The sequence below is a fragment of the Terrapene carolina genome, unplaced genomic scaffold (assembly GCF_002925995.2).
Source record: "Terrapene carolina triunguis isolate 2854851 unplaced genomic scaffold, T_m_triunguis-2.0 Scaffold88, whole genome shotgun sequence".
In the NCBI taxonomy this organism is placed as follows: domain Eukaryota; kingdom Metazoa; phylum Chordata; order Testudines; family Emydidae; genus Terrapene; species Terrapene triunguis.
Genome location: NW_020664439.1, coordinates 50,067,817 through 50,089,018, shown reverse-complemented (window position 1 = coordinate 50,089,018; position 21,202 = coordinate 50,067,817). Strand labels below are relative to the sequence as shown.

The window sequence follows — 21,202 nt, the reverse complement described above, 5'->3', positions numbered from 1 at the left end:
ACGATTAGCCGCCGAAATGCTGCCAAGAAGCGGCAATGCCAAGAACCGTCGCCGCCAAAATGCCGCCGAGAAGCAGCATCATTTTGGCGGCGACGCTTCTTGACGTTGCTGCTTCTTGGCGGCATTTCGGCGGCTGCTTGTCTGGTGGCCGCGCTCCTCGTCAGTAGGTGGGCGCACATAGATGCCCCGGCGGGAGCCTTGGCGCCCGTGGGCACCGCCTTGGGGACCACTGGGCTACATCATCTGCTTCATGTCCCTCGCTCCCTCCCACCCTTCTTCCCCCTCCCTCTTCGGGGACCCCGCTCACAAGATTATACAGAGTCAAGAGGTATACTCGCTCCATCATTTAGGAGCGACAGAACTGGTCCCATCCCCTCACAGGGGGACAGGGTTTTACTCAAAGTATTTTCTCATGCCAGAGAAGGACAAAGAGTTGAGACCAATCTTAGAACTAAGATGACTGAACAAATTTGTAAAGTCTCAGAAGTTCAGGATGGTGACTTTGGCAGTTCTAAACCCTTCTCTAGAAGCAGGAGAATTGTTTTTTGGCGCTCAGTCTACAGGACACCCATTTCCATACAGCAATGCATCCCGCACAGAGGAAACACTATGGGCCAGGATCATTTTCAATATCGAGTACTTCCTTTTGGTCTCTGTTCGGCCCCAAGGATGTTCTCAAAGGGTCTAGCAGGAGTCGCTGCTTACCTTTGGCAAGAAGTAATTTGAGTTTTCCCATATCTCGATGACTGGCTACTGAAGGGTTGATCTTAAAAAAAAAAAAAAAAAAAAAAAAAGGTACTAACTTCCCCAGACAGCCCTCTCTCTCTTCCTAGATTTGGGTCTCCAGCTAGATGTAAAAAAATTCGCAGCCCTATATGCCCTTGTGTGTGGCACGAGATTCTATAGCGCGCATGCGCAGGCTGAATGGACAGAAAATCTCGGATCAAGGACTCCAGAGGTGCACGAGCACCCACAGGGACACGCATCTCAAAGAAATGCAGTTACTGCACAAAACGAGTGACTTCTTTTCCACTTTTGTGATTACATTTTTTCCCCCTTAAATAAATAAACTAATTAAAAATTAACAGAAATTATTTCTCAAATTGCTTATGAAGCTGAATCTTTTTATTATTTTTCACAATTAAAAATAAAATCTTTCTCTCTCCTTTGCCATAAAAGCATAGTCACATTGTTAAAAAAAAAAAGCAATCCACCCTACATCAATTAGCTGTAATTTTTCTGAAAATGTTTTTCCCCTGTTGTTACAGAGATGCCATTGAAAGCAACATGGATTTTATGGGGTTAATTATAATGCAAAACAAACTAAAGCAAGAAACCCCTGCTGTACTTGAAGACTTGCATAAAGCCAACATTCGCACTGTCATGGTCACAGGTTAGAATACAGTTAATCCAACATTTTGGGAACAAATAAATGTATTGTTTTGAATGGGTTTAATGCTTTTTTCCCCGTCTATGTGTTCTGTGTTCTATGTGGGGTGTTATAGTTAACATCCAGAGTGTAAAGCTGAGTTGTATTTAGTTTCTCTGGTCCAAGTTCACTCTCTTACATAGAAAAAGTTTGATATTGTACAGAAACAAGAAGAGAAAGGGACAATAACATTTCTGCTTTTGGTATCTGAAGAGAGGAAGTATGATCTTGGGACAACCCACAAGACTAAGAGCCAGAAGATCTAGATTCTGTTCCTTACTCTACTGTATACTCCCTGTGTGGCCTGGGGCAAGTCGTTTAACTGGTCGGTGCCTCAGTTTACCTATCAGTAAAAGGAGGGGTGTATGAGGCTTAGTTCAGTAATAGGTATAAAGCACTTTTGAGATGCTTGGAAGGAAGATGCCATGGAAATTCACATTAATATGATTTGTGCTATTTGTTAAAAATTATGCATTCATGATGGGGCGGGGGGGGTGTTAAATTGTTGTATAGATATACCAAAATTCTACCTTACTATAATAATATCCAAGAGTGAACTGTGAACGATGCTGTGGTGATTCTGTGCTTGTTCCTGTGATTGATTGATAGTTATTTTGATTTGAATTAATTGATCTGACCTATGGTCCTTCTGAGTAAGCTTTCCTGCTCCACCGTATTTCAGTAGAGTTAGAAGTGGTGTGTCCGTCTGCCTCGTTCATTCTTTCTCCAGGAATATTTCTGTTTATAGCTTTTACATCTTGGTAGGTATGGAGTAGACATGAGACTTCTGCTACCTATGAAAATGGTAGTGGACATCTTGCAGAAATGACACTCAGACACACAAGACATCTTACCAGCTTACATTACTATCCTGGAAGAGAAAAGAAAAAAGATTTGGCTGTGAAATAGCAAAGTGGGTCACCCAGGTTTAGTTTTATGAGGTTTGCGCAGACTAGAATGATACTGCAACTGCTACGCAAGGAAAGCTAGAAATATCATGTAATTTAAAATGTTTGGCAGATTAGTCAGGGCACAGAGACACAAGAAGGTGGATATGTGCAAACATAATTATATATTGTCCTGGAATGAAAGGTGCTATACACATGAAGGGACAAAGAGTCAGGACTGGGACTTTATTACCTGCTATATGGCTTGCTTTTCATATGACCTTGCATAAGTCACTTTGGGCCATATTTTTAAAAGGATGCATACTTCCTAAGTACCGCAAAACAAAGTGTGTACCTCTGAAACATGCACAAGACTTTCAGTGCTGTATCTGTCTCCCCCTTTCCCCCCCAATACAATGAAATTGATGATAGTAGATATTTAATAATCATAGAAGATTAGGGTCAGAAGAGACCTCAGGAGGACATTTGATCCAACCCCCTGCACAAAGCAGGACCAACCCCAACTAAATCATCCCAGCCAGGGCTTTGTCAAGCCTGACCTTAAAAACCTCCAAGGAAGGAGACTCCACCACCTCCCTAGGGAACACATTCCAGTGCTTCACCACCCTCCTAGTGAAATAGTGTTTCCTAATATCCAACCTAGACCTCCCCCACTGCAACTTGAGACCATTACTCCTTGTTCTGTCATCTGCTACCACTGAGAACAGTCTAGATCCATCCTCTTTGGAACCCCCCTTCAGGTAGTTGAAAGCAGCTATCAAATCCCCCCTCACTCTTCTCCTCTGCAGACTAAATAAGACTAAATACCAGGAGGTACAATATCATGGCTATCTGTGGATTTGAATTGTTGTAAGGAAGTCATTGATGCCAGTCAGACAGATCTGCTGCTGCTGCTGCTGCTGCTATTTTAAAGCAGGTTTCACTCAAGTATGTTCCTTTCCCGATGTTCATCTAAATTGCCATTTGTTTAATGAAACCCTTTTTTTACTTTACTTGCTTAACAGGTGATAACATGTTAACTGCTATCTCTGTGGCTAGAGACTGTGGAATGATTCTACCTCAGGATAAGGTCATTATTGCTGAAGCGCTACCTCCAAAGGATGGGCGAGTTGCCAGGATAAACTGGCATTATGCAGATACCCTCACAAAATGCACTAATTCATCACCAGCCATTAACTCACAGGTAATTTCTGCATTGCTTTATCTCGACAAGTGTTAGCATGAGATTCGCTGCCAGGTTCACTTATTTAGTTTCCTTAAATTATTCTAGTACATAGTTGTACAAGTCATAATAAATGCACTACTTAACTTACCAATGAAATGCAATCCCAGAAGTACAGCACAATCCTGCCATTCATAATATGGGGCTGGTTGAGAACCACAAAGTGTTTCGAGAAAGAAATTCCTGTGATTTCATCTTTTACTGAACTCTGCTTGGTTTAATTAACAACTAAAGCTCAGAGTTGATTCATTTTCAGTCTGGAAAAATTGCTTGAGGCCATTTGAGGAAATCTGGGTCAGATGCACTCAGCTGGCCAGCACACCAACATCCTAACCAGCGGTGGGCTTGGTAAGCCATCACCTACCTGTGGCAGAGCAGCCGAATTGTAAGGCCCTTAGCGTTAAGTACAGCTAAGAGATAGATGGTACTAATAGTGATATTTATATTGTTGTTCTCCTCTTCAAAGCACTGTGCATACATTAAAATAATGAAACTACATTGAAACGAACTCTGCTCTTGAGATCTACTTAGTGCTGGGGTTTGTCCTCTTCAGGGGAAAAAGTAAATATAATGAAACCTGTCTCAAGGACAAACAGCTTTACTGAACACTGGCCTGCATAAAGATACCATCCCAGGATATATTATACAGTGTTAAATTGCCTCCGTTTAACAGCTTGATCTTATTCCCATTTGAGTCAGTTAAAAAAACAAACATTTGTCATCAGTGCTGCAGGGTGGTGTCTTAAACGACCACCTTCCCAAAGCAGCAAAAAACTGCCCCGTTGCAGAGACTGGCCCCAGACACAGCAGCATCCTCACATATGAGACCTGTGACTCAATGTCATTTGTGCCCCAGGACTCTGCATGCTCTAGTTCTGCTTACTGCTCTCAGTGTTAAAACACCAACCAGCAGTAAAATATCCAATGTTACTCTAAACACACATTCAAAAAATAACTGTTAGATTGATGCTGCAGCTGCAGGTGACTCTTTCAGACATCAAAAATCTGTTTTTATTAAAGGGCTTGTTCTAAAATATTTATTTATAATTAACTATGTAATAAACTGTAGAATTTTTGCTATTAAATAAGTGTAATTTAATCTTACAAGGCTTCCTGCAGCTCAAATTAAAATTATCTGCAACCTTTATTAAAGCTGTATTTCCAAAGCTACTGCTTCTGTTGGTCCTTTGTATAGTGCCTTAAAATACGAAGAATATGGGTAAGTATATTATGACTAAAATAACCAAAGTTCTTCTTCGAGTGCTTGTTCACGTCCATTCCACTTTAGGTGTGCGCGCGCCGCGTGCACGAATCGTCGGAACTTTTTTCCCTCAGCGGCTCCCGTCGGGCCCGCAGGGTCCCCCTTCCCGCCAGAGCGGCGCCCCGCCCTCGCGTATATATATCCCTGCAGGCCCGACCCTCCCTCAGTTCCTTCTTACCGCCCGTGGCGACGTTGGAACAACTCTGTCTCTCGCCTGAGAGTGTCCCTTAGCATAGCCATTAGCAGTAGTTAGCAGTTCATAATTACAGTTAAGAGTTTTAGTGTTAAGTAGTTGTTTAGTTCTTCTAAGGACCAAAATCACTTGGTGATAGGGGTTTGGTCAACCCCGGCACCGGCCCTGGGCGGCGGGGCATGCCGCACGCCCAAGGCTTTAAGGCGTGTGCCGCGTGCCGCAGGCCTATGCCAGTGAGCGACCCGCACGAGTCGTGTCTCCGTTGCCTCGGGGAAGCTCACCAAAAGGAGCGCTGTAAAATTTGTAAGGCCTTCAAGCCCAGAACCAAGAAAGAGAGGGAATTTCGCCTTAGACAGCTCCTCATGGAGGCGGCGTTACAGCCCTCCTCTTCCGCGGCACCGTCCGCTTCGGTGCGGAGCGCCCCGGCATCGGTCCGCGACCCGACACCGGCGGCGCAGACTAAGCCCGCGGCACCGCCAAGGCGGGAACATGCCCGGCACCGATCTTCTTCGCCGGCCAAGGCAAAGGGCCAGCCTAAGGCCCGGGGACGCTCCCCTCATAAGAAGGCGGCACCGGCGAAGCCCGCAAGTGCGGCCAAGGCCGTAACGGCCCCGGTACAGGTCCCGGCACCAGTGGCTCCGGCGCCGAAGGGCCCGTCGAGCCCCGGGACGAGCGCGTCGAGTGCGGAGGATGGGCTGGAGGAACTGTTGGAACAGCCCTCCACCCCGGACACATTTGAGGCGGCAAAGGACCTCATCGAATTGTCCTCCGAAAGCACACTCCGCGCTGCAGACATTCCGCCGCGGCTGCCATCCAAGGGCAAACCGGCGATGATGCGCCCGTCGCGGTCGCCATCTCGGCACCGTTCACGGCGCCGGTCCCGGTCGAGCTCCGCCTCGGTGGACTCCCGGCTTCCCGCCGCACAACGGGCCGCGAAACAGTCAGGGCCCGATGCGAGCGTGGCACCGCCTCAGCAACCCGGCTCGAGCAGGCGCCGGGACGCTTCGATGGCGAGACTTCCAAGACCACCCTCCCGCAGCCGCTCCCGGTCCCGCGGTCAACGGTACCGTTCCCAGTCCAGATCGGCACGCCGGTACTCACGGTCCCGGTCCAGACGGCACCGCTCCCCGACACCGGACCGGCACCGCCCCACGGCACCGCCATGGCCCTCTAGGTCACCGTCCCTAGCGTCGGAAGAGGACTCGGGCCTTTCCAGATATGGCCGCAGAGGGCATGCCGCTAGAGAACACGAGGCCTCTTGGCAACCACATTGGAACCATCCTGGGCAGTGGCCATTCTGGACACCGTGGGCCTATCATCAGCAAGGCCCTCCATCCAGGACTTCGAGGTCGGGTCCCTCAGGAGACCGGTCCCGCTCCCCACGGTGCCGCCCTACCTCCCGTGCGGAGGCCACGGTCTCCAGACCACCGGATGCAGAGAGGGCGGACTCGGCACCGAGCTCGGCACCGTCCCTGACTCGGGACAGGGGGCGCACCCCGGAGGGACGCCCCACCGAGGAGGAGATACAGGAGGACGAGGAAGCTCAGAAAGCCATGACCACCTCCTCCTCGCCGGACGAGGCCGTGGCGGGCACGACAGTATCCGGCCCTCCCCCTATTGACCACCGGGCTCACCAGGACTTGCTCCGCCGGGTGGCCCTTAATTTGGGTCTACAAGCAGAGGAGACGGTTGAGCAGGAGGATCCGATGGTGGACATTCTGAGCCCAGAGGGTCCCTCCAGGATCGCGCTCCCGCTTATAAAAACGGTCCAGGCAAACTATAAGACCGTATGGCAAACGCCAGCCTCCTCCGCGCCAACCGCAAAAGGCGTAGAACGGAAGTACTTCGCCCCGTCCAAAGGGTTTGACTTTCTCTTCTCCCACCCGGCCCCATGTTCGCTGGTCGTCTCGGCGGTTAACGAACGGGAAAGACATGGCCAACAGGCCCCGGCACCTAAGGCCAAGGAGGCGAAACGACTAGACCTTTTTGGCAGGAAGGTCTATTCGTCCGGGGGCCTCCAATTGAGGATAGCAAATCAGCAAGCGATCCTAAATAGACATAACTTTAACTCATGGGCTTCGGTGTCCAAGTTCAAAGAGGCCTTGCCTCAGGGTTCACAACCTGAGTTCGCGGCGCTAGTGGACGAGGGGAAGGCGGTAGCCAAAACGTCGTTACAGGCCTCACTTGACTCTGCAGACGCAGCTGCTAGAACAATTGCTTCGGGCGTAGTGATGAGACGTTCTGCATGGCTGCAATCCTCGGGCCTTCCCCCGGAGGTGCAAAATACCCTCCAAGACTTGCCGTTTGAGGGTACGGGTCTTTTCTCAGAGCAGACTGACGCCAGGCTACACAGCCTCAAGGACTCTCGGGCTACCCTTAAGTCCTTGGGGATGCACACCCCTGTGACACAGAGGAAGCCGTTCAAGCCCCAACCTCCTCAAAGGCAGTATCATCCTCGCCCTCGTCAGGAACCATACCGTAGACGGGGCAGGGACAATAGACGTAGGCGCAACAATACGCCTAGCCAAGGCCAAAACCAGGGCCAAAACAAGACGCAGCCGGGAAATAAACAAGGATTTTGAAGCTGCGATCGAGGACAGCGTACCCATCCCTTCTCCGGATCCACCCCTGGGTTTCAGGGACCGCCTGTCCCATTTTTCCCGTGCCTGGTCTCATATAACATCAGACCGCTGGGTCCTGCGCACGGTGGAATCAGGTTACACCCTCCAGTTCTCCTCGCCCCCTCCCTCCCACCCACCACCCCCGTCCCTCTTCAGGGACCCCTCTCACGAGCAACTCCTCATACAGGAGGTACAAACCCTCCTCGAGGCGGGGGCGGTGGAGGAGGTTCCTCTGGACTTCAGAGGAAGAGGGTTCTATTCCAGATACTTCCTCATCCCCAAAGCCAAAGGGGGCCTCCGTCCTATCCTGGATCTCCGCAAGCTGAACCAGTACTTGCAGAAGCCACGGTTCCGTATGGTCTCCCTTGGTACCATCATCCCTTCCCTGGATCCGGGGGATTGGTACGCTGCCCTCGATATGAAAGACGCTTATTTTCACATTGCCATTCGCCGAGCTCATCGGCGTTTCCTACGCTTCACTGTCCAACAGCGCCATTTCCAGTTCACGGTCTTGCCCTTCGGCCTTGCAACAGCCCCACGTGTCTTCACGAAATGCATGTCGGTGGTAGCCGCCTTTCTTCGAAAAAGACGGATGCGCGTCTACCCGTACCTGGACGATTGGCTCCTGGCGGGCCGGTCGGAGGCAGAGGTCCGCGCCCATGTGACGCTGGCATTGCAAGTATTCCGGAAACTCGGGCTGTTGGTCAATGTGCCCAAGTCATCGCTAATCCCCACACAGAGGCTGGATTTCATAGGGGCAACCCTGGACTCGGTAGAGGCACGGGCAAGTCTTCCCGTATCCCGATTCCTGGCTATCAAGGAGGCCGTAACCTCCGTTCAACGATTCCCGACGACCACAGCCAGATGTTGCCTGCAACTCCTGGGTCACATGGCAGCGTGCACGCACGTAGTCGGGCTCGCCCGTCTCCGGCTCCGACCGCTGCAGCTATGGTTGGCTCAGACATATCGCCCCAACAGAGACCCCTTGGACATGGTCGTCACAGTCCCGGCTCGGGTATCGGATGCCCTCAGTTGGTGGCTCAACCAGCAGCAGGTTTGCGCAGGGGTCCCATTCACCGCCCCACAACCGACTCTGACGCTAGTGACAGACGCGTCGGACCTGGGTTGGGGTGCGCACCTAGGGGACCAGCGCACTCAGGGCTTGTGGTCCAGGGAGGAGCGGCTGCTCCACATCAACCTAAAGGAGCTGAGAGCGGTTCACCTCGCCTGCCAGACCTTTCACGCCACCATAAAAGGACACAGCGTGTCAGTTCTGACAGACAACACTACCGCGATGTTTTACATAAACAAGCAGGGCGGGTCCCGGTCCTCTCCCCTCTGCCGCGAGGCTCTCCTCCTCTGGGACTTCTGCATAGCCCATTCAGTACAACTTCGGGCGGCGTATCTTCCCGGGGTCCAGAACGGGCTGGCGGACCGTCTCAGTCGGTCCTACCTCAGGCACGAGTGGCGGCTGAGACGGGACGTCCTCCGGTCCATTTTCCTGAGGTGGGGGTTTCCCCAGGTAGATTTATTTGCCAGCAAAGACAACAGTCAGTGCCCGCAATTCTGCTCGTTTCAGGGTCACAGCCCAGGCTCAGTGGCAGACGCCTTTGCTATCCCATGGGGCGGGAGCCTGAAGTACGCCTTTCCCCCGTTCCCACTCATTCACAAGGTCCTCCTGAAGGTCCGCAGGGACAGGGCGACAGTCATCCTAATCGCCCCGGCGTGGCCACGCCAACACTGGTTCACAACTCTGGTGGAACTCTCCGTGACCTCTCCGGTGGCCCTTCCCCTACATCACGACCTCATCACTCAGGATCGAGGTCACCTACTCCACCCGAACCTGTCAGCGCTACATCTCACGGCATGGCTACTCTCTGGCTAAGTGGGGTGGAGCACAGGTGTTCACACGAGGTTCAGCAAATCCTACTTGGTAGTAGGAAACCCTCCACGAGGGCAGCCTACCTGGCTAAGTGGAAGCGCTTCTCCTTGTGGTGTGCGCCTCACCACTCGCAGCCTTTACAGGCCTCGATACCTCTGATCCTCGACTACTTGCTGCACCTCAAGCGTCAAGGCCTCGCCCCCGCTTCTATTAAGGTGCATCTGGCCGCCATTTCGGCGTTCCACCCTGGAGAATCGGGCAGATCCGTATTCTCCAACCCCACGGTGGTCCGTTTCCTCAAGGGTCTGGAGCGGGTGTTTCCCTACTCGCGCCCTCCTATTCCCCCGTGGAACCTCAATCTGGTTCTCACAAAACTTATGGGGCCGCCCTTTGAACCCCTGGCCTCTTGCTCCCTCACGCACCTTTCGTGGAAGGTCGCGTTCCTTGTGGCCATTACCTCGGCTAGGAGAGTGTCCGAGTTGAGGGCCCTCACCTCGGAGCCCCCTTATACCATCTTTTACAAAGACAAGGTGCAGCTTAGGCCTCACCCTAAATTCCTCCCGAAGGTGGTTTCGAATTTTCACATGGGTCAGGACATTTGTTTACCAGTATTCTTCCCTAAGCCCCATACGGACCCGAGCCATCGCAGCCTGCACACCCTGGATGTTCGGCGGGCATTGGCCTTTTATCTGGACCGTACCCGACCTTTCCGTAAGTCGTCTCAGCTGTTCGTGGCCATTGCGGAGCGCATGAAGGGCCAACCGATTTCTACGCAACGCCTGTCGGCGTGGATAGTGCACTGCATACGTACATGCTGCGAGCTCGCCAACACGCCTGCTCCTCAGATCAGGGCTCACTCCACTAGAGCCCAGGCGTCCTCGACGGCCTTCTTGGCACAGGTCCCGCTCCAGGAGATCTGCAAGGCAGCCACCTGGTCGTCGGTGCATACCTTCACAGCACACTACGCGATCCACCATCAGACTAGAGATGATGCAGTGGTCGGCAAGGCGGTGCTGCAATCAATTATTCCTTGACTCCTACCCTCCTCCAACGGTAAGCTTGCGAGTCACCTAATGTGGAATGGACGTGAACAAGCACTCGAAGAAGAAAAGACGGTTACTTACCTTCTGTAACTGTTGTTCTTCGAGATGTGTTGTTCACGTCCATTCCACTTCCCACCCTCCTTCCCCTCTGTCGGAGTCACCGGCAAGAAGGAACTGAGGGAGGGTCGGGCCTGCAGGGATATATATACGCGAGGGCGGGGCGCCGCTCTGGCGGGAAGGGGGACCCTGCGGGCCCGACGGGAGCCGCTGAGGGAAAAAAGTTCCGACGATTCGTGCACGCGGCGCGCGCACACCTAAAGTGGAATGGACGTGAACAACACATCTCGAAGAACAACAGTTACAGAAGGTAAGTAACCGTCTTTTCCTTGTTTTGATACAGGATATTCCAATTAAATTGGTCCATGAAAGTCTAGAGGACCTCCAGCTGACTAAATACCATTTTGCAATGAATGGAAAGTCATTTGCAGTGATACTGGAGCATTTTCAGGACCTTGTGCCCAAGGTTAGTAACCTAATTGGTGTTTGGCCTTTTGGACGATGTGCAGATTTTGCACGTGACTAATGTTGGTAAGAAATCTGTTGTCTTTCAGCTGGTGTTGCACGGCACTGTATTTGCCCGCATGGCACCTGATCAGAAAACCCAGCTAGTGGAAGCGTTACAAAATGTGGAGTGAGTATTTATTTGTTTCTGAAAATGTTGGGTGTTTAGTGTGTTAGAAAAATGTTCTTGGGGGAAAACAGAGCATTTTACTGTTTGAGCTATTTACATTTAGCCTGGTAAAAAGGCTAGACTATAACATCTCGGTTGGCAAATCGGACAGTTAATAGAGCTGTTTCAAAAACAGTGTCATTTATTGGAGGACTGTGAAACACAGCTTTTTTAAATAGCTGCTTTTTCAGGAGGTTGCAACTGAAGAATTTAATTTGGTACAGCGTCAATTTAGACTAAATTGACCAATGTGTTTCTGAGGCATAATCAAAAATCTTGTTACTTGGCTTAGTGTGAACAATGAATATCCTCAGTTAATTTCTGCTTATTAAACAAGTAAATATTTGTGGGATGAATTCTGTTTATTCAGTCATTCATGTCCTGTCAAATTGGCTCTTACTTTTTTTTTTTTAAATGGGGATTAGGCTAATGGCTGGTTTACTTTTTCAGCTGTATTTTTTTTTTTCAGCTGTAGGTTTTTCTAGTGTTAGTGGTAGTTTCCATCTGATACATATTTTTCAACAAATTATTTCTAAGGTAACAAAATATTGCAAGATGCACCTTTCCCAGGCTATAGAGGCAGCATGGTGCAGTAGATTAAGTATGGGAAAGGTGGTCACAAAGTTCTGAGTTCTAATCCTGGCTATGGCATTGACCTTAGCGTGCTTCTTGACCTGGGGCAAGTCACTTAACTTTTCTGCCTCAGTTTATCTACTACATAGTAATAACCTGCTATCCTGAGGATTCGTTAATGTCTGTACAGCACTTGGAAAGCATCAGGTTGTATAAAAGTGTTCAGTATAATTGGAATAAGTATTATAGTTATGGAATGAAGTAGAATGCTGAAACTTGTCTGGTTTTTATAGTTACTATGTTGGCATGTGTGGAGATGGTGCAAATGACTGTGGTGTAAGTACACTTCTATTTTGTTTAAGGAGCTATTGTCACATTATTGTGAATTTTAAAGCTAAAAGATTATTAAAAAATCTCTAACTATCCTCATGATAACTGGCAGGCACTGAAGAAGGCCCATGGTGGTATATCACTGTCTGAACTTGAGGCTTCTGTGGCATCACCATTCACCTCCAGAACTCCTAGTATTTCCTGTGTGCCAAACCTTATCAGGTAACGCACCTCAGAATTTTCAACAAGCTGTTTCCCATAAGTAGAAGTGGTTGATCTAGCACTGTGTGCAAGGCAATATCCTACATGCCAGCAATATGAAATCAAAGCAGGATCCGACATAACCCTTCATATTTTTTGCATTTAGTAAAGGCACTCTGTGAGTAATGTATTGTATGTTCACAGCATGATCCCATATGTTTTTATCCCAATTTTTGTCCATGTAAAATTAATTTCTTCCTTAAAGTTGTGAGTGAGCCTTTAGCCATCCGAAGTAGTCTGAAGGTATATTAAATTTCCTAAGAATTAATTGATTTGCTGCCATTAGAAATCAGGATTAATTTTTTGGAGTTTACAGGCAGCTTTAACAACAATTCTAATATCTGTGCTCTTGGAGCGAGACCATTCAGGACTGAAAAAGCCATCGTTCATGCCACAGATTCTGTTCATGCCCTGAAGTGCAGTTCTGCTCTGAAGAGTGACAGTAAAGGAGGCACTTGTGGTTTCATGTTTATCTCAATGATTTCTGGACCAAATTTACTCTGTTTACATTTATAAAGGTGTCTCTTTCTAGGTGTTGTCAGTCCCTGCAAACTTAACCTGGGGTCTGAGAGGCAAGCAATGTTCTTTCCTGCTTGTGCATAATCACCAGCAATAAAAATTATTCAGGAACTTCTGCCCTTAGCGATAACTTTGGGGGAAACCCATTGACATTTCAAATGGAGTTGCTGAGAACTGATTTTTGTCCCAGCAACTGGAACTTGGTTAACAACTTTCCTGATGCATGAGCCAGAATAGAATCCGGTTCAGTATACTGCAGCTGTGCAGGCTCTGTAATAAGTGCTCAAAAGTAATTTGTGTCCCTGAAGTCAGCAGATCTGATTCTGGATGCACACACAGAGCATATCTGTTGAGTAAAAATGTGCCACCATAGAAGAGAGGTGCATTTTAATTTATTTATTGGTTTTCCAGTAAACCTTTTTTAAATTAAACAGCATCAAGCAGAAATTTGGTGATTCTCTGTAGATGGCATGTTCATAATTGTGATCAGCTAGCAAATATATTCTCACCTCCCTTCCCCCACTTTTTTTTCTTTTCAGTTTCTTTACATGTCTTTGACCTTTTCATCTTTAGCATAAAATATCTCACTGCATTGGCTATTCTGTTCAGTGCTAGCTATCTTTTTGTTAACCAGGCTATAATTGTTGGCTTAAATGGCTTTAGTTATATGGATGTATTTGTTTTTACAGGGAAGGCCGTGCTGCTTTAATAACGTCCTTTTGCGTATTTAAGTTTATGGCTTTGTACAGCATTATCCAGTATTTCAGCGTTACCCTACTATATTCTGTGAGTATTTGACAATATAGCACTCAAACATTATTAAATATAATTCAAAGGGTTTAAGATAAGCAAATTAACCTCTGGCTGTTGCAAATTAATGTACTGTCAATTTCTTTGGGAGCTTGGTGATTATGGTAAGATTCATCGTGCCTTCGTTCTCTAGATAATATATATAATGGTCATCTAGAAATATTAAAACTTTGCCTTTGATGACTAGCTAACATTACCACGGTAGTCACAATATTTCATGTCCTTCTCAGTAGTTAGTATAAGGAATACTGTAGTAATATTTTCTGTTTATTAAAGGCAAAAAAACCAAAATCAGGTTATAACAGCTCTCAGAACTGCTGTGATGGAGGTATGTACCTAGAGAGAGCAATAAAATACTAAAACCTAACAGAACGTGTAGAATGAAGACCTGTTTTTCCATTGGTTACCATGCCGTAGTATCAACAACTACCAAAGCAACAGTACTGTAAACAAAATTACACGTCAGTAATGGCATACAGCGTGAGCTAGAGCAACTGGAAGATACTGAGTTGTGGGGAAGAAAATGGGTTGGGTGTATTTTGGCAGAAATTACTTAATTTAAAGGCCCTCAGTGGAAATTCCCTCCACTTTAACTGTTGTTGGTTAATTCACCTTTGTATCTTTAATTCAGAATACCAGTTAGTAGTAAGGGAGTTTTGAAGTGGCAGTTTTTGAGCCATATGCTGTGTGATTAAATGAATGGGATTTTCTCGTGTAGAAACCTTGGGGAACTTCAGGGTTTAAGATCGCCTTTGTTTGCTGGGTGTAGGCAGCATTGTTATCTACTAATTTGGCCAAAGAACAACGTACACTGAAAAACTACCTAGAAATTGATTTGACTCTGCATGCTTTAGTGTCATACACAACATTGCTACCACAGGGTTTGATCCTGCAAGGGGCACAGTACACCTGATTCCCACAGACTTTGGACACTCGGCCCATTACTGGATCAACCCATTGTTTATAAAGTTTCTGTGCAAGTATTCATGCAAATGAATATTTTAAAAAAGCTGTAAAATGTTTCTTAATGTGAAGAAATGAGTAATATTGAACTTGTGTTTTCTGTATAGATCCTGAGTAATTTAGGAGATTTCCAGTTTCTTTTCATCGATCTGGCAATCATTTTGGTTGTTGTCTTTACCAGTGAGTATTATGCTGAATTACTTCTGATGTTTTGTTTTATTAGCAATCAGCTGTTTAATTAACTATGAAAAAAGAGCAAATGTGTGTCTGAAGCACATGCTTTTGAGCATCTTGTTAAATATTCCTACTAACATCAACATGACTTTGGGTTTGGTAACTGTAAAGGTACTATCTCAAAAGTATGAGTAAACTATATGATAAAGTACACACGTTTCTGACAGGTGTCCCCCTGCATCTTTCTTCTACAGTTCTGCATGTAGCTATAGTATGGGAGGGAGATGGGGTTATTTAAAAAAACCTGAAGGTAAAAATCCTGTTATTTCATGTTTTCAATCCCATTGGTCATGTAAATGATCTAAATGTACATTGTTAGTTATGTCTGCCATGAGAGTAAGTATATTCTTGGTTGTCCTTGTGGCAGCCACGGGTCTCTTGTGGCCCTTGTCCTTATTTGGTAGATGTTCTCCCGGTCTCTGTGCACTGGGGATAGGTAGGAGAAGGGATTGACCTTCCACCTCCCTCACCTGACACACGCCGGCAGGCAAAAGCACAGGAACCTCCTTCTCTCCTTCCCTTTCTATCCCGAGAGAGATGCTACTTATGTCTGTCTCTCCTTAAGGGAATGTAGGAGAAAAGGGTGAACAAAACCGTGGGAATATCCCCAAAACAGTGTACGAATTAGAAAATCTAATGCTAAAGTATTGCACTAAATCGGCGCGAGCTCAGGTATGTGACGTTGTGTCACCACACAGAGTTGATTAGCATCCATGATGTCATGCATGCAGCTCTTGGCAGTACAGTGAGGCTGAAATTTGACCAAAAGTGAGTAGGCATTATTTAAAGAGTTAAGACTCTTTTAATCCAAAAGATCATGGTGCGATTACCCTTTGTTGTTTACATTTTCACAGATGGATTTTTTTTTTATGCACAAGAGATTACATTCTCACTTGTGCTGTAGGCATATGTATTTATCCACACTTGAAAAGCAAGCAGATAATAATTAGCTCAGGGGATATTAACAGAAGAATTATTGCTCTGGAAATTGAGGTATACTGTCTGAAGACACAGACAGGGAACCTGTAATTGCTGCTGATTCTTACAGGTGCCATGAAGATGGGAAGGTCGGTCTACCTCTGCTGTTACTCTGGCTCCCCTGGGTGCCACAAGGCTGGGTTAGCCAATGGGAGGCTGGTTTTCACCATCTCTCTGGCACCAGCCTATCGAGACGCTGCCTTGTGCAAACTGATACACATTACTATGACTCAGAACCACCAAAGTAACTTGGGACAATGCGTATCGCAAAATATCGGGACAAATTGCGTTCCGACCTAACATTGGTCGGGACGCAGGACAAACACCTAAATATCGGGACAGTCCCGATTTTATCGGGACGTCTGGTCACCCTACCCAGAGCTCCTATTGTAGACATAGCCTAACTCCATAAAAGTTAAACAAAATAATACTTGGAAACATGCAGATTATAAACGATCCTTGATTTTCTTTCTCCCAATACAGTGAGTTTAAATCCTGCTTGGAAGGAGCTTGTTGCACAAAGGCCACCTTCAGGTCTCATCTCAGGTCAACTTCTCTGCTCAGTTCTGTCTCAGATTATCACCTGCCTTGGTTTTCAAACCATAGGATTTATTTGGGTCAAACAGCAACCCTGGTATGAGCCCTGGACCACCCAGTCAGAGTAAGTGGTACCCGGGTAAATACAGAATATGGTAACACTGATTGGGGGAATGGTTTATAAATAATTTAATGCCCTTTGGTAACTAGGAAATTCCAAGGTGCATTTCACATGGCAACTGGCTAATGTGCAGTTTTCCTTGCCATGGAAGGAGAAAAGGCATCTGATTTCTTGGGTCAAACTACAATGGGATTCTTGCCTTGAGTGGGCCTCAGCTTGCCCTGCCAGCCTCTGTCACAGAACTGGAGGTCTCCCTCTTTCCTGCTGCCTGTAAGACTCATATGGGGACCAGTAGGGAAAAGTGGGGTCATGTCAGATGATCAGGATATGGTGTGTGGAAGAATTGGCAAAGGGCTGGGGATACTGCAAGGTGAGCAGAGAGGGAGAGATGATTTGTCCTCTTGGGGGAAGAGGAATAATTGTCTCATGCTCAGGAAGTTAGATCAGGACCAGCGGCGTAATGGGCTTCATTTTGTGCGGGTTAGGAGGATTAGTGAAGCCCGTGTTATGGGACTGGGCTGCTAGAGGAGGGGAAGTGCAGAAGAAGTTTCACTGAGCTGCAGTACCACAGTGTACAACACTACGGTATCGTATTCTAAGGGTTGAAGATAATGTACTGGGGGAGTTCTGTGACCTCCTTATAAGGAATGGCTGCAAGGACCACAAGAGAGCATCAGAGATGGACTGTCAATGTTTACGTCACTGTGTGGAGGGTGGAAAGGACGGGAAAGTAATAACCTTTGTATGATAGTCTTGTGTACTAAGATAGAGTCTTAGCAATTACTTCCAGCTGTTAATATTAGTAGAAGTGGGCCTGCACTGGAGCCTTGAATCTGAAGAGCCCTGAACTTCAGAGCAATTTTCAGATCCAAACTTCATGGTTTCTATGCCTATTTCTGCTCTGTATAATGAAGTTATATCATCCTGTTATAAAGCAGCAGCAAACTGGGCTACAGGCCGTTATTTATACCCGTCTCGCTTTGTTTGTTTTTCAGTTTGTAAAATTCACTTACTGCAGCCTCTACAGGCAGTAGAACAATAAGTCCTATACAATTCGTATCACTAACTGACACAATGGAAACCCAAAAGAATTCAGAACTCACGGGGCACAAAAGAAACTCCAGTGCATGACCTCAGTCACCTCCCAACACAAAGGCCTTTCTGAATTACTTCATTAACTGTAGTAAAATGTCTAAAATATACCCACCATAACCTCTGTAGCAATTTATACTGGAATTATTTTCACAATAAAGACAAGGCTAAAACTTACTGTAATCCTCTACTTTGACTCTGTGTTGAATGTTCTTCTGTGTTGCAGTGCATGTAACTTATCAGCAGCCACAAACACCAGTTCCTCCCAACATGAGAATGAGACTCTTCATGATGAGCACAATATCAAAAACTATGAAAACACAACGGTGTTTTTTATCTCCAGCTTTCAGTACCTCATAGTGGCAATTGTCTTTTCTAAAGGGAAGCCCTTTAGGCAGCCTTGCTACAGAAATGGTAAGTCTCTTCTCATTATATACAATTCCTCTGTATTTCTCTAAGTAAGAATTCCAAATGACAGTGGGCATATTTTGTTCACTTAGCACATTTGCTTAGGCGCATGTTGTGCTGCTTTTGCAGTAACAGATTTGCTGCTGCAAGAATGTGGGGTTCCCCCAAGAGAAGAGGGAGGGGATAGTTTCTCAGGTGAAAATAGACGGGGCAGTATTGTAGAATATTCAAGATTTCCTCTGGGAATTTGGGAAGGTTAATGCAGAAATTCTCACATTCTACAAATTTTAACTTTTTTTTCCAAAGTAAAATGCATGATATTTAAATGGTATGCTCTCTCTGGGAAAACCACCTAAATACAGTCATTACCACTGTTATTGAATGAGGTTTCTCTATTGACTCAATGATTTTGGTAGCAGAATACTCCTGCATTCCATTGCTGTTTTGTTTAAGACACGGAATAATAACATTTTTCACTTCTTAAATCTGTGGGGACTGTGTGCTTGCTGCAGACACTAAATCTGCTTGCTAATATCCTTAAGATAGTTTTGTGTATTTAGAAATCTCACGTGCAGATTTTTTAGATTTAGATTCAGTTGCTTTAATGTTTTTCAGAATTCTGAAAGATTCTGGTCTGCATTTTGGGCCTCAAAACTTACTTTTTTAAAATGGTCTTTTCTTGGGAGTGCAAAAACGTGTAATCTAAAATCTGTAACTTTTTGTTGCTAGGGCAGTGGTTGATTTGAACTCCTGTAATTTAGTCATTTTGTATTTATCTAAAATTATATCTATGGTATATATTGTTTTAGAAGGTTAATGGAGAAAAAAAATATATATATATACACACACACATACACGTATGTGCATGCGCACTAAAGTGAAATGAGGATTATATCCACCATTGCAATGTGGTTTGAGATGTATATTCTGTTGTTGTGAAAGGGGAAAACTTCTTGTAAGTTAAGTGTCACATAAGCTGCATTGTTTTCATAAGTTAATGAGAATTAACCAGATGTTTAAGGTGGCTTTTTTGCATATACAATAAAATCATTGCAGTATAATTTTACAGGAGAGAAATCCAAGACTGTTTCATGTAATATGTACTTGTATATGGTCTACCAATGCAAAATACATTTTGTGAACTGTTATTCAGAGGTTATTGTAATAGATATATATGCAGAAGCGAAGCATGACAGTATGTTTAATGTTGTATTTCTCTTTTTCTTTTTACAGTTCTGTTTGTTATATCTGTGATAGTTATTTATATCTTCACATTATTCATCATGTTGTATCCAGTTGAATCCATTGACAGGGTTCTTGAGGTAAGATTCAACAAGCAGGTATATACACTTCATACCTCATAAAATAAGTTGGCTGGCTTCTCTTCCAATCTAAAGTTCCCATTGGCTAGATTGACTCTTTGAAAGCTAGAGTTCAAATTCTACCAGAAGACAAGCCTAATGAAAATCTGGCATATACCTATAGAGTCAAATGAGAGCCAAATATAAATTTAGTCTCACCATTTTTTAATTTTTATTTAAAAAAAATTCCTTTAGATCTAACTAATGCAGAAGAAGCATGTGTTTAAAACCCTTAACAATTTCTCAGCAAGATACTGTTGAATGAGAGGTGAGACTACCAAATGCACTCTGCAGATAAGCATTATTTGCCCTATCACAAAGAGTCGTGTTTAAGCAATAAAATAGGAGTTAAAATTTGAGGTTTACAACCAAGCTTGTTTCAAATTTGCTTTATTTCATATGTACACAGTTTTTTGTGTGTAACTGTTCAATGCATACAGTGGACATTGTTCACCTGTGACAACTTTGTCTTGCAGCTAGTATGTGTACCATATCAGTGGCGTATAACAATTCTCATCATCATCATCATCAATGCAATTGTATCCCTCTTGGTGGAGGTAAGTAGCTCAGAGTAACAAGTGATCTTTTCCATGTAGCCTTTTCCTGGGCTACAAGTACATCCTATATAAAATGCTGATGGAGTACAGTTCCGTTTGTACTTCTAATGTATTTTCAGGCAAGGTTAAGTCCACAAAGTTTAAAGTTTCATAATACAGATAATTAATATAATAAGGAATAATTGAGTTAAGCATCGTTATTGAATTCAATGTAATGTACAGCAGCAGTGAACTATGTTGAACACAGACTTCTGACATGGATTTTTTTAGTGTGTGTCACTATCCTTATGTGATAAGGATCATAAGTGTGACTCATAGTTTAACAGCATAAGGGACCATTAGATCCTCTAGTCTGACCTCCTGTATATCACATTAAATTTCACCCAGTTACCCTTGTATTGAGCCCAGTAAATTGGGTTTGACTCAAACATACCTTCCAGAACAGCTTCAATCTCGATTTGAAGAGCTCAAGAGATGGAGAATCCACCACTTCCCTTGATAATTTGTTTCAATGGTTAATCATCCTGTGTCTAACTTCTACTTTGTGCTCGTCTGGGTTCCGTTTCCAGCCATTGGGTCTCGTCTTGCCATTCACTACTAGAGTAAAGTCCTTTCATACCTGGTATTTTCCCCCTGAAGGTGCTTACACACTGTAATTGTCACCTCTCTTTTTTTTGATTAGCTAAACAGATTGTGCTCTTTAAATATCTCATTGTAAAGCATTTTCTTGAATCATCTTTGTGGCTCTTTTCAGCATCATCATCAATTTTTCAACATCGTTTTAAAAATGTAGCCACAGAAATGTATGCCATGTTCCAGTATGGGTCTCACCAATGCTGTAGTCAGAGGTAAAATCACCTCCTTGCTCCTACTTATTGCTCCCCCGTTTATACATCCAAGGATCACATTATCCCTTTCTTCCACAGTATCACACTGGGAGCTCATGTTCAGCTGTTTGTCCACTAAGACCCCTAAATTCTTTTAGAGTTGCTCTTCACATTTTCACATCTGTTCAATTTGTTCATGACACACCGAGTTTGAGTTAATACCGCATTTGCCCCCTTAGCACCTGCCCCTTGTGGTGTCGGTTCAATACCCTCTCTCCCTCATTGGCTCCAGCTAGTGTCTAAGCGAGATGATTAGCTGCCCGTGAGATGCATGCTGGTCCC

General features: G+C 45.5%; 1 protein-coding gene across 1 annotated transcript in view; it reads left to right on the top strand.

Moving 5' to 3' along the window:
• Positions 1–21,202, top strand: part of ATP13A3 (ATPase 13A3) — a 114,270-nt gene that overhangs the window by 85,026 nt on the left and 8,042 nt on the right. Inside the window, exons 20-31 of the mRNA XM_026650143.1 lie at positions 1,269–1,393; positions 3,342–3,520; positions 10,960–11,082; positions 11,171–11,250; positions 12,156–12,198; positions 12,305–12,414; positions 13,662–13,758; positions 14,853–14,925; positions 16,441–16,618; positions 17,934–18,121; positions 19,349–19,437; positions 19,953–20,033. Coding sequence (XP_026505928.1) covers positions 1,269–1,393; positions 3,342–3,520; positions 10,960–11,082; positions 11,171–11,250; positions 12,156–12,198; positions 12,305–12,414; positions 13,662–13,758; positions 14,853–14,925; positions 16,441–16,618; positions 17,934–18,121; positions 19,349–19,437; positions 19,953–20,033 — 1,366 coding nt within the window. The remainder of the gene's footprint in view (positions 1–1,268; positions 1,394–3,341; positions 3,521–10,959; positions 11,083–11,170; positions 11,251–12,155; positions 12,199–12,304; positions 12,415–13,661; positions 13,759–14,852; positions 14,926–16,440; positions 16,619–17,933; positions 18,122–19,348; positions 19,438–19,952; positions 20,034–21,202) is intronic.